Source organism: Semicossyphus pulcher, unplaced genomic scaffold (assembly GCF_022749685.1).
Source record: "Semicossyphus pulcher isolate SPU_LCO1_2020_fin unplaced genomic scaffold, fSemPul1.0.p SCAF_10, whole genome shotgun sequence".
Lineage (NCBI taxonomy): Eukaryota > Metazoa > Chordata > Actinopteri > Labriformes > Labridae > Semicossyphus > Semicossyphus pulcher.
In genome coordinates this window covers 15,194,280-15,207,921 of record NW_027211604.1, presented here as the reverse complement: position 1 = coordinate 15,207,921, position 13,642 = coordinate 15,194,280, and the positions used below count along the sequence as shown (strand labels likewise).

At 42.2% G+C, this 13,642-nt stretch overlaps 1 protein-coding gene across 1 annotated transcript; it reads left to right on the top strand.

Annotated features, from left to right (window-relative positions):
• Positions 1 to 171: 171 nt before the first annotated feature.
• Positions 172 to 13,635, top strand: coro6 (coronin 6). The gene is made up of 11 exons (XM_069666728.1): positions 172 to 369; positions 2,907 to 3,106; positions 6,445 to 6,567; positions 10,035 to 10,164; positions 10,273 to 10,451; positions 11,251 to 11,370; positions 11,475 to 11,579; positions 11,724 to 11,869; positions 12,296 to 12,353; positions 12,455 to 12,682; positions 13,074 to 13,635. Exons 2-11 carry the CDS (start codon positions 2,909 to 2,911, stop codon positions 13,194 to 13,196), a joined length of 1,410 nt encoding a protein of 469 aa, XP_069522829.1. The 5' UTR covers positions 172 to 369; positions 2,907 to 2,908; the 3' UTR covers positions 13,197 to 13,635.
• Positions 13,636 to 13,642: the final 7 nt, after the last annotated feature.

Below are 13,642 nucleotides of genomic sequence, written 5' to 3'. Positions count from 1 at the left end.
GTGACCCCCTCCACCACCACCCCACCCCCGGGGACGCGCTGCCCCCTGCACCCGGCGCGCGCCACGTTTCCCTGCACTGACAGCGCCTGTTCCAAAATAGACGGCACCCACCCTTCAACCCACCCACCCACACCCTCCTCTCTCCCTGCTCGGCCTCGGTCCTCTCCCCTCTCTCTTTCCCTGCCGAGGAGCGTCACGCAGTTGTCCGGTGCGTCTCCTCAGCAAGTCCTCACCGACTCCAGGAAACCGGATCGCTGGAAATATCAATCAGAGGAATATAACCAACAAGAGGAGGAGGAGAAGGTGAAAGCTGTACAACAGAAACAGTGAGAGTCGTCCCGGGGAAGAGGTGTCTTCCCAAAGCCTGAGGTGAGTTGGACTTATGTCTCCTAATAATATATGTGTGTTAGTGTGGGTGCTGCAGTAGGGTGAGAGGTGCGTCAGCTTCTCTCTGCACTGCTGGAGAGGAGTGACGCGTCTGCACCTTTAGGAAATCCTCATAAAGAGTCGTGATTGTGCACCTTCCCTTCCTGTGTGGACGGAGCAGATCTTGAGCCGTGCATGGCAGCTGGGGGCTACTTTAAGGAGCAACATTACAAACCTCCCCCCGCACCTCCTCACCCCCCCCCCCCTGACAACCTGTATGCCCCTGCGTTAATGTGTGTTTGGATAAAGGCCGTGCGCAATGGCTGCCTTAAATTTACTGTCTGTTCTTGAAGTATAAGGTGCCACAGAGAGCGTCGACTTCTTTGTGGGACTATTTAGGATCAGGCCGGTGGGAGGGAGGAAGGGGAGGGAGGAGCGGCTGGCCCGGGTGGGTATAGCAGTTTGTCATGTCTATATTAGGAAAGTGGCAGTGTCATTCTTTCGCTCTGTCTCCACTCTCCGGAGCGTGCGCCACAGAGGAGGAGGGCTGTCTCATTAACCTGAGGCAGAGTTAAAGGAGTAGCTCGAAGGTTTCCATGTTTTACTTTAACTTCATGTTACAAGAAATCATATCACATATACACGTTTTAAGTTGAGGCAGCCTGCTGGTAGAAGTCCTATGTAAATCAACTTGAAGACACTTATGTATAAAGTTTAATATATCTTTATTTTCGTCTTTTTGGTTAGAATTAAGGGTTTCTATCTCAAACACAAACCATGATTAAGATATTCCCATGTTAAAATCCCATAATAAGGCATGGAAAATGTATAGATAATCTTTTTTCTTTCGTCAAATGCATGAAAAACATTAAGAAAATTTTGATCTTTGATGGTCTTAACAGCAAGCAACTGGAGAGCCAGTTCTTTTCTTAGACAGCAACGGGGGGAAAAACACATAATTTTGATAATAATCTTCTAATGTACAAGTATTTGAAACACGATAAACGATTAATAAACACATATAGTCTATGGGTTGTATTGTGTTCGCCCTGAAATGCCCCACAGCTGGCTGGCCTGAAGTGGTCGCTGGAATGTAAATCTCTTGATAACAGAGCGCTTCCAGGAAAGAAGAGAGCGCTTCTGTCCTCTCATCAGTCTGGTTCAGTCATGTATCGCTCTGTCGTTAGGCTCTGCTTGGGGCTAAATGTAGAATATTCCAGTGTGAAAGTCACACATCATCACTTTCAGCTTTGATGACAGCAGGATTTGGGTCACTTTATGGTCACTTCAACAAAAACTTGATAATTGGACAAGATCCAGACTGAGGCATTACCTGTTTCTCTCAGTGTAATTTTGAAGAACCAGTTTATGATGCTCCACTAAACAAGAAAGAGAGCTCTGCTGCATTCAGAAGTCTTCAGGGACGGTTGCAGGCCTACTTTAGATTTGGGTTTTTAGTTTTGGCCTTATGTAAGCCAGTGCAGTCTGGAAGCTAAACTGCTTTTTCTCACAGATGTTGTATGCTAACTTGACATTAGCATTGTATCTGTCATATGTTAAGTTCTCGCCCAGCCTTTTATCTGTCCTCTGCGTGTTAGTGTTAGTCTTTGATGTTTAGCCGTCACATAGTGTTTGAAGGGACAATCAACTATTAATATCTACACTGTTGGCCGGCACTGTTATAGAATATCTCCTGTGTTTTGGTGGATTACCCTCTGGCTGGTTGCCTGGAACAGCAACACAACAGCAACAAAGTTGTCAGGCAATAAAGAGCTTAAAAGTCCATTAATCAGAGAAAAGCAGACGATTAGGCTATTCAAGGTCCCTAGAAACTTAACTTAACCTCTAAATATTTCTTTACAACAACAAATCGTAAGTAAATAAGAGAGGTGTTGTGCGGTGAGGTGCTGTTAGACCAACATTATTATCTGTCTTAAACAGCTAACGTTAGCATTCGGCCACTTCCTAGCAAACATTACTGTTAGCTAAAATTGCCTTACTCCTTTTCTATTGTGTGGTGTAAAACTAACAAATGAGTTTGTTCGCTAGGTAGTGGCTAATTCCCAGCTAATATTACTGTTAGCAAGACATTTTTGACATTGTGAAACACTAAATGGTGTTGTTTGCTAGGAAGTGGCTGATGCTAACATTAGCTGTTGAAAATGGCTACCTCGTGAATATGGTGAATTTCCACATCCTCATACTAGACTCTTCATCTCTCTCTCTCTTCCCCTTTATGAAAAAGGTGAGCAACTTATAATTAAAGAATTATAAGAGAGTAGAAGAATATCAACCTTGCTAGCATGACATGCTCAAAATCTTTCTCCACTTTCTGAATAAAATAAATACCAAAGGTGAGCCAATTAGCCTGTCAGCCTGCAGAATAAACAGCTTGAAAGCACCATAGAGTCGCTGAGTCATCGTCAACCTTGAAAAAATGCTAGAAAGAGAAGAAATACATAAGTGAAAGTAGCGGTTTTCATCCTCTGCCATCTCTTGTTCTTCATATATCCTTCCCCCTCCACCTCTTCTCTCCTCAGCCATGAGTCGCAGCATCGTGCGGCAGAGCAAGTTTCGCCACGTGTTTGGCCAGACGGTGAAGGCCGAGCAGGGCTATGATGACATTCGTGTTTCCAAGGTAACGTGGGACAGCTCTTTCTGTGCCGTCAACCCAAAGTTCCTGGCGGTCATCGTTGAATCCAGTGGAGGAGGATCATTCCTGGTCCTCCCCATCTCAAAGGTCAGTGAGGTCAAAGGGGAAACATTTCTGGGCTATGGGGGAAACACAAGATAGTGTCCTTGTGATATCTGATTAGACCAAAAGTGAGTATCCTAAAACTGTGCGAACATTTGATGAAATCTAACTAAAACACCTTAACTATACTTTCAGTGATGCTACGTGTGCTCGTGTGCATTTAAGTGTATACAATTACATTACTTTGCGTCATGACCAAACACTGACAAACTTATGTTATTTAAATGTCTATTAGGATACAAAATACATGCAAAACATACAAAATGTAAGTGTGCTAAAATACTAACCTAAGATGGTACACAAGTTAAAAATATCAATTATCTGCTCAGTATCATAATGTTAGCATTGTTAGCATTCAGCCCCAAGCATCACTGTGGCCTTGTACAGCGTCACAGAGCCGCTAGCATAACTGTAGACTCTCAGTCTTATGGGTTAGCAGCTAGCATGTGGCAAAAGATAGAGATCACAGAGGACTGGCTATATGAGACAACAGGCCAATCCTCTAGTTCCATAAATTCAGTCAACGAGCTCTTCCATTCTGTTTAAATTCCTGTGTATGTCAGTGTTCATGACCTCGCATGAGCTCTAGCTTTCATGTTCAGCCAGTCCAGGTCACACAGGCGATATCTCCGTCTATCTGTACACTGATTTTCACACTGGCGAGGTGGTCTCAGTTGTTCTATATATCGTATCTATAACAGGATTGATGTTACGTGACATAATCACAAGGCTGAAATGGAGGGTGAAGAATCAGAATCAGAATCTCTTTATTGTCATTGTACATGTACAACGAAATTGGATGCAATCCTGTCAGGGCAAACATCCAAGGTAAACTGTAAAAAATAAATAAATAAATAAATATTTTTATATATATTATATAAAAAGAGGAGGAGAAATTCTAAAAACACAAGGTAGAGACATACACTGCAACATTTCACATTCTCTGGTATACATTGCACGATTCCCTTAATACTGCACAGTTCATTATAGTGCATGACTCCCCAATATATTGCAACTGTTCAGGTTTTGGCAGCGTTTAGTGCAGTAACGGCATTTGAGTAGAAACTTTTATAAAGTGACTCTGAAAGTCTTTGGCAGGTAGCTCTGTGCTGTGTCCAGTGATCCCAAGTCTTTGGCATACAAAGAAACACCTCTGAGGTTTGAGATATGAGATAATTGTAGGCTTATTCTTAACTTCACAAGAAGACAATACAAAGAAAACACTCCGAACTGATCAGTGCCAAGTCATATTATCAGAAGTGAGATGGTTTAGGCTGTTGATGGAAGGCGTTGCTTTTAGAAACAACACTTACTTTGGTATGATGGCTTCCAAGCTCTGTTTAGCATATTTTGACTTCTAATAGAAGGGGATATAATCTCTGCTTCTAGCTAATAGGGGAGGAGTTGGGAAGGACACCATTCTTGCTAAGGCAGAAACAGCAACAGGACAAGCAACCGATCGATACAGTTCAGACATTTAAATACTGCAGTAATGTTTTTTTATTTCAATTTTTGTTACGTTTTTCTGTCCGTCCAGCTGCAGCTCCAAATAGGTCACTCACACCAACTGTCAATCAAAGTTTAAGATTTCGACAACTGAGAGGTAAACTGACTTCAGTTAGAATAAAACTATTATATTATATTATAATATATTATATTATTGTATACTATATACACATGATCATTAAGGGAATGTTATAACTGCAATATAAAGAGTGGAATTTAAACTTTTATTGAGATGAATATTTGAAATATTTAATGTGTGAAAACGAGGACATCATTACAAAGATTCATCAGCATGTTAGCAACAGTAACTAATGACTAAGACACAGACTAATACACAGTTTTCTTGGAGACTCAGGAATGGATGTGATTATATACTGGAGTCATAGTGAACAGACATGCTATAAATAAACACCAACGTGCTCTCCATCCTCCATCTCCCCCCTCAGGGTCCCCAACGGGCCAGAAGAAAAACTCCCCTTTCAACGCCTCGTCTCTCAGCTATAAATACACTCTCTTGGGGTGTGTGTGTGTGTGTGTGTGTGTGTGTGTGTGTGTGTGTGGACTCAAAATTGATACACGTGTTCACACGATAGGAACAAGGAAACATGGAATAACCTGGAAGTGACATCATGATTTTAGTTTGCTTTATATTAAAGTGTCTGGTTTCGACAGATTCTTGGAAGTCCAACATGAATCTGAATAATGTTGCCCTAAACCAACGTGATTTCCCAACAAGACTCATTGCTTTTGAATATTCATTATTGAATTGAAAATGTTTCAGAGACAATGTGTCAAACTGCAATTTTAAACACTTTTTCCGTAGTCTGTAGTGTGCTCACATGGTACATATTGTATTAGCAAAACTACCATGTATAGTCTTATGTGTGTTCTGTACTTGTTGGGAGGTCAAGGGGGATCAATAGGGGCCACACTGTCATTTTTTGCCCCATATTCCTCTAACAGGATAAATCCATGGTTGTTTCAATAGCATTTAGTAATTAAGCAATATCACACAAGAGGGAGTGATGTACTGAATATCATCACAGCCTTGTGCCACAGATAATCACAGCCGTGCTGATATTCAGTACAACATCACTCCCTCTCATGTGACAGAATATTTTTGCTCCACCAACTCATATAGTTCCACAACTTAACTGAAACTGGACTTTTGTTGCCAAGCAACCCAAACATTCTCCTGCACTCTGTGTCTACAGGTTACCACAGATTACAGGCGGAGTGATACACAGAGTGAAAAGTCCCACTGATGTTATTCTCTATATCAGCACTCATGCAATGCCTCTTATCCAATCAGATTTCAACATTTTGATGACATCGTTGTTTATGACTTTAAATGTCTCATAATAGATCATCTTTTTTCATCTGTAAAATCTTACAAAATACTGTTTTTTTTAACCTGTTCTTAAGTCATAAGTCAAAAGTTTTGATGACTTTTTGGGGTGCCAGCAGGTATTTCAACCAACAATTTATTATTATTATTTTTTTATTATATTTAAACCAGCACAAGGATGCCTCAGTTCCTTTCTCAGACCAAGAAGTACCCAGTTATGCAGTAAATGAAACAAACACATGAAACAAGCGACTACAGAAGTGAGATTTAAACCAAGCAACACAGTTTAGTACCAAAATATATTGAACAGAAGCAAAGCAAAAATAGTTCAACAAAAGGTGTCCTTTACAGGCAATATAATGCAATGTTTTCCTCTTTGATATTAGAGATTGAGGAATGTTAATGGCAAGTCATTGTACCTTCACACTCCTAACTCAGTCCTGTGTGTCCATGCTGCTGTGTGTTGCAGACAGGCCGTGTGGATAAGAACTACCCGCTGGTGATCGGCCACTCCGGACCTGTGCTCGACATCGACTGGTGCCCACATGACGACAACATCCTGGCCAGTGGCTCGGAGGACTGCACTGCCATGGTACTGCACTGCATGTGTGTACAATGTGTGTGTGTGTGTGTGTGTGTGTGTGTGTGTGTGTGTGTGTGTGTGTGTTGGAGTTAGAGGGGTCTGAGTGGGAGAGAAAAGTTGCAAATACATGCGGAGGAGTTTGTTGTTTGATGACTCAGAGATCCGTCACAGAGGTCGTCACAGCCACGTCTGCTCATCTGTTAAACAAGTGAAGTGAATCAGTCGAGGCATCAGTGTGTCTACCTGCCTACCTGTGTGACTGTCTCACTGTTCACCCACCTGTTCCGCCTCATGTCTGTCTCATCATCAGTCTGAGCATCAGATTTGTCCTTGACGGGTCAGAATCTGTCGTCTGTCTGCAACCTGCCTCGTCATTGTAACGAAGCGGCTAATTCTGCTGCTACAACCTGTAATGTTAGTGTGTGTGTGTGTGTGTGTGTGTGTGTGTGTGTGTGTGTGTGTTTAAAGTCAGGTAGTGGGATGTTTTTACAGTGTGACATTATCAGTACTCTCTTGTGTCTCTGCTGTGCCCACGTTAAGTGTTTTATAACATCCCAGGAAAAAGCTGGAGGCTGATAAATGTGTATAAACGTACAGGATGCTGAAATGATCACCATCAGTGTGCTGTGATTGTTCTGCTCTACCTGCTGTCTGTCAATAATCTCACACCTACAGGAAAAACATTTTAATAATGAAGCCAGATATTTGCATCTGCAGTGTGTTTAATTTGTACAGCAATGAAGTGAATTTTTAAAATTATACATAATCATAATACATAACACCTCCTTCTTAAACATACAATATTGTTGAGCTTTAGTTTAAGACTAAAGACACACCACAGAAGCTGCTGGCTGTGATTCACTGCAGGTATTATGTACCTGAAGCTCATGACTGAGCTCAGCCAGCAGAGGTCACTGTGAGGCCTCCACTGCAGGAAACACTGTACATAACAGAGCTAGTTAGACTTAATCATTACAGGAAACCTGTGATACATACATGTGTATTTGTATTAGATTAGAATAATATTATGACTATCCATCCATCCATCCATTATAATGCTTATCCTGCTCAGGGTTGTGTGGGGGCTGTAGCCTATCCCAGCTGTCATTGGGCGAGATGCGGGATACACCCTGGACTGATTGCCGGTGAATCATTGGGCTGACATATCGAGACAGACAACCTTTCACGCTCACATCCACACCTACGCGCAATTTAGAGTCACCAATGAACCTAACGAGCATGTCTTTGGACTGTGGGAGGAGGCCGGAGCACCCGGAGGGAACCCACACCCACACTGGGAGAACATACAAACAGAGACGGCGCTGACCACTGCACCACCACGCAGCCTGTTTTAATACTAAGTTTTTGATCATATTTTCTTTTTGCTGCCATTATAAACAGTTCAGGTTACATAGTTGTTAACACTAACAATAGAACACATAAATAAGGACACAAGGGTCACATAATCGCAAAATATCCAACGGTTACTATTTGTTGATCTAGATTAGGGTTAACCAGAGCCCAAAGAGAAGTCTCTGAGCGTCTTGTAATGTCTGATCAACAATCAAAAACAGAAAGATATTCAGTTGTGAGTGAAATTTAACAGAAAACTAGAAAAAGCTTGAATAAGAGGAGCAGTAGCAAACTAATGTTTGTCTATTATTGATTCAAAAATGACAAAACTTAGATGATTAAAATAGTAGTTTCTGCTTCAGTCCAGATACTGTTTCTTCTTTCATAATGATAGCACAACTAGGAAATAAATAATACATATTTCATTAAACTATTTTGTTATTCTATTACTGAATATTGAAATCATATACTCTGCCTACTGTAATCAATGTACACTACCGGTCACAAGTTTGGACACACTCTCCTATTCGCTTGTATGAGAAAATGTGTCCAGACTTTTGACTGGTAGTGTACATCAACTGCTTTATAGATGAAGTCTTTGTTCAAACAGATAAAATGCTCATTAAGTCACATCACATTGCTTTCTGTGTGTTCACAAATGTGCGGCATGTTAAGTATGTCGTCACGTGTCAACACTGTGTTGTTTGTGTCGTGACAACATGTGTTGACTCAGCATGTTTGTGAGCTTCTGCCACGGATTTGCCCACATTTGTTCACAGCCACATCGCAGGAATCTCTGAGCGATCCCATGATTGAATCTCTGCCTCTCTGATGGCGACAGCTGCTGGGACGCTGTTTGAGTGCTGTGTGTCTGCCTTTGTGTGTGTTTCTGTGTGTGTGTGTGTGTGTGTGTGTGATTCGTTTGTGCCCAACACACAGACAGACAGGCGGTTGCAGCTGTCCAGTTTTGGCTGAGCAGAAAGGCCATAACTGTGATGTCATTCTCCCCGGTCCACAGAGAGGGATCATTGTGTCATCTGAAAATGCTCATTAGAGTGTGCTTATGTGTGCGTGTGTGTCTGTGTGTGTGTGTGTGTGTGTGTGTGTGGAGGGCAACAGGGACAGAGCTGTGTGTGTGTGTATCTGTATTTGGATTAACTACATCACCTGCTCTGTGGAGTAACTGAAAAGGCCACATTGAAACAAACTAAATGTTCATTGCACAGATATTATTGAGAATTGTGTGTGGTTGGTTGGTTTGTTTTGTGGCTTGTGTTATTGCGGCTCCATCCTGTGTGCTCCACTAAGAATCCATAAGAACACATCATAGGGCATAATAAAGAAACACCTGATGAGGTCAGTCGGGCTGTAAAATCTGGGCTTTTTATAAAAGCACTGTCTGTGACGTAGCGGAGGAGCAGTCCCGCCTACTCCCAGAACGAAGTGTCCAGAGCCTTATAGACAGAGAGTCGCGTCAGTGGAGGTCCAAAATGTCCATGATCCGCCATTGCAATGTCGCAACTCTCTCTCTCTACGGTTCTGTAAGTACCGTCACTCACTCAGTCAGTCACTCACTCATTCAGTCAGTCACATACAGTCCCGTGTGTAGGGCTGACCCCGGTGGTCCAGATACTTTGCCTGTTCCCCCCGCTCATTCCTTACTTTTGACTGTTGAGCTACATATTTTGGGGCTCTATCTTAATCGACTCGAGAGAGCTAGTTAACTGTGCTCCTACTCTGCCCGCCATTTTTCCAGCAGTCTCTTAATATAAGTGTTGATATACGCTCACCGGCCACTTCATTAGGTACACCTGAAAAATCTCATGTAATCCATTACACCAGCTCAGCCATGAGATTTCTCATAGAGGTGTTAATTCAATGATATTTCAGCGTCAGCGTATATTCAGAGGTGTTTCTAATACTCTCTCATGTATGTAAATAAGGAGGACAAAACATTGTGTTGCCCTTTAAATACTTCTCAAGTGTCCAAATGGAAACAAGTTGTTATTCCTTTCATAATTTTACTTAAAGTCACAAACACCTCAAAGAACAAACAGTCCTATTTGTCTGGATTTAATGGGTTGTAGGGATATGCTCTGATTTCCTCCATCCCTGCTCCTCAGGTGTGGCAGATCCCAGATCACTCACTGACCCGCCCCATCTCTGATCCCGTCGTGGTCCTGGAGGGTCACTCCAAACGTGTGGGCATCGTCAGCTGGCACCCCACCGCACGCAACATCCTACTCACTGCGGGTACGTCACACTCACACGCACACACACCTGGATCTTTTGACTTGATGTAACAGTGAAGAGTGTCTGCCTACACAACAGTCACATGTGCATGACTCATTCTTCCCCCAGGCAGTGATAACCTGGTTATCGTCTGGAACGTGGGGACAGGCGAGCCCCTCCTCTCCATGGACGACCACCCAGACCTCATCTACAGCATCAGCTGGAACCGAAACGGCAGCTTGTTCTGCACCACCTGTAAGGACCGACGTCTGCGCGTCTGCGACCCCCGCAAGAGGGAGGTGGTGGCGGTGAGTGAGTAGAAAATGCTAATGAATATACACAGTATCACTCTTATATAATAACACCTCTATTTGAGCCAACATTTTAAGAGTACATAATGAAGCCAGAGGAACAAAATGCGAGGATGGAGGCTCTTTCTACTGATACTGAAAAGAGGAACCTTTAAAAATAGCATGATATTTTGGAACCCTGATGCTTATATTGGCTTTTTTCAACGACAGTTAGATGAGAAGATTGATACCATACACATATATGTCCATGAATTATAAAGTAACAGCTAGCAGCTAGTTAGCTTAGCTTTGCACAAAGAAAGGAGGCAGGAAAACAAACAGCCAATTTGTTTTGTACTGTAACAAATCTGCCAACCAGCTCACAATTTAAGATTGTATTCCTTCTTTTGTTAAATCTGTACAAAAACTAAAGTGTAAAACCAACAATTTGACATTTTATGGGGTTTATATGACAGAAGCATTGTGGGTTTTTTTTTTCCATCATATATGTGAGTGGCATCACTCTCATCTAGCACTTCTCAAGAAACCGAATCCACATATTTCCTTTAATAAGTTTTCCTTTAATACACAAAACACAGTGTTGATATTTTAAATAATCACATGAATGGTTAATTTACATATACAAGACCTAAGGCACAATCTATAAACACCGCAGATTTGATTTTTGTCTTTAAACCTTAACAAAGAAATCTCTGCCCTCAGCAGACGTGAAATAAATCCCTTAATAACAAAATGAAATGACGAGGAAGAAGGAACTCGTTCTTGTAGTGATGTCTGTCTCTCGGCTCCCCGACAGGAACGTCTGGCTCCACATGAAGGCATCCGGCCAATGAGAGCCATCTTCACCAGAGACGGAAACATCTTCACCACAGGCTTCACCAGGATGAGCCAGAGAGAGCTCGGACTCTGGGACCCGGTAACAAACGAATCCAAGTGTCACGAGCTGCGTTCATGTGCAAAAATGTACGAGCGCTTACTCAACACACTGTAAGCTTGATTTATAGTTTGTCCTCTCCACAGACAAACTTTGAGGAGCCGATTGCACTGCTGGAGTTGGACACAAGTAATGGAGTGTTGTTACCGTATTATGATGCTGACGCAAACATGGTCTACCTCTGTGGAAAGGTACACACGTTTATGGTTTATTGATGCTTGTAAATACACTGTATGATAGACATAGACACGTGGGCAGATCCAATGTATTTCTAGCTTTAAATTTCTCTTTGACATGTTTTTTTATTAGTGTTTTATGTGGTTGTGTGTGTGTAGGGGGACAGCAGTGTCCGTTACTTTGAGATCACAGAAGAGCCGCCGTACGTCCACTACCTCAACACCTTCAGCAGTAAGGAGCCTCAGAGAGGGATGGGCTTCATGCCGAAGAGAGGAGTGGACGTCAGCAAATGTGAGATCGCCAGGTGAGATACTGATCATGAAATGCATTACCGCAGATTAAAGAGATAAATGAGGTTTTCAGAAGAAAGTGTTTAGCTCTGACCCCTCTGTCCTTTTTCACTAGCCAGTTCTTGTCCCATTGGTTTAATGGATTTGTTAATATGTCTCTATTCAGACTAAAGGTTGATAGCATTAAAAATATTGACTTATTCCAGTCGTTGTGATAAGGAAGCGTTCTTCAGGACTTACAGTATATCACTTCACCTTAAGTTAGGAGCTGTGGAGCTTTTTTACTACTTTATTTATTATATTTATGTCACAAACGTCCGTATCTGATTAATTATCCATCTTCTAACTCTAAAGATGATCCCAGAGTGCATGAAGGGAAATAACTGATTCACAGACATGAAACAAGAGCGTCTACTGACTCATGTCTCTTCTCTTCTCAGGTTATTTAAGCTGCTTGACAAGAAGTGTGAGCCCATAACAATGACAGTTCCCAGAAAAGTAAGCTGTGTTGATTTATTGTCCATAACTAAACCCTCAGTTCTGCTCGTTCTGCACGTTCACCACCCCTTTTTATTCTCCCTGATTTTTCTCTCGTGCAGTCGGACCTCTTCCAGGACGACCTGTACCCGGACACAGCTGGGCCCGAGCCCGCCATGGAGCCTGAGGAGTGGCTAGAAGGCCGTGACGAAGATCCCATCCTGGTGTCCATGAGGGAGGGCTACGTGCCGCCCAAGAGCCGAGAGCTCAAAGTGGCAAAGAAGAACGTGCTGGACTCCAGACCCACCACCCGACGCAGCATGTCCACTTTGGAGACCAACAGTCTGCCGGTAAGGCACGCAGAGTTTCAACTGTTGTTACATGCTCACATAATGTATATGAATAAATAACCCATGTAGCTTTATATCTCTAATTTTCTTATCTTTGCAGGCTGTAATCTGTTACGCTAAAGACCATGTGTGTGTCTCTTTAACACATTTCTGTTTCTCTCTTCTGTTTGAACCTGCCCACAACTTTATTTCCCCCAAAGCTCCCTTCTTTATTTTGGTTTATTTTTCCTAGTTACTCGCTGTCCTTGACCTATTTTTCCCCTTTCTATTTTTCTTTATCCTTACATTTCCCCTCCCTGTCACTGTCTTTTTTCCTTTCCTCTTCTGTTTCCACCTTTTCCTCCCCTCCTCTCTTCTCTGCTCTCTCCTCCTCTTCTCTCCTCCTGTCCAGCCTCAGTTGCTGGAGAGGTTGTTGGAGGAGATTCAGAATCTGAAGGCCACAGTTTTGTCTCAGGAGAAGAGAATCTGTGACTTGGAGGATAAGCTTTCTCAGTACACCAACGGCACTGACTGATGTGCATAAAACGCACCTGATGAACTGGTCTATCGCTATTATAACTCAAACACACATTTCCCTCACACTTACACACTGTTGCCCTTTAAAGGTTCCATGTTGAAGAACATGAATGTGGACGATGTAAATGCAATTTAACCATCCAACGTTTGACATAATCCACATGACAGTTTTACATAAAGTTCCTTTAATGCTTTGGCTAACATAGTTTATTACATTCACACCTTTACAGCGGTTTGTAAAGAAAGAGAAGAGTGCTAAAGTTGAGTGAGGGTAGGTTAGAGGGACATGTGCAAGTTGGTGCAAGAGCAAGGTCTAAAGAAAGTCAACACTTTTTTTAATAACACTATCAGAAAAAATATACAAAAAGATGCAAAAAAAATCAAATGCTAGAAAAATATTTTGTGCCTGGAACGCAACTATTTGATTTTGCTCTTCAGAAACAA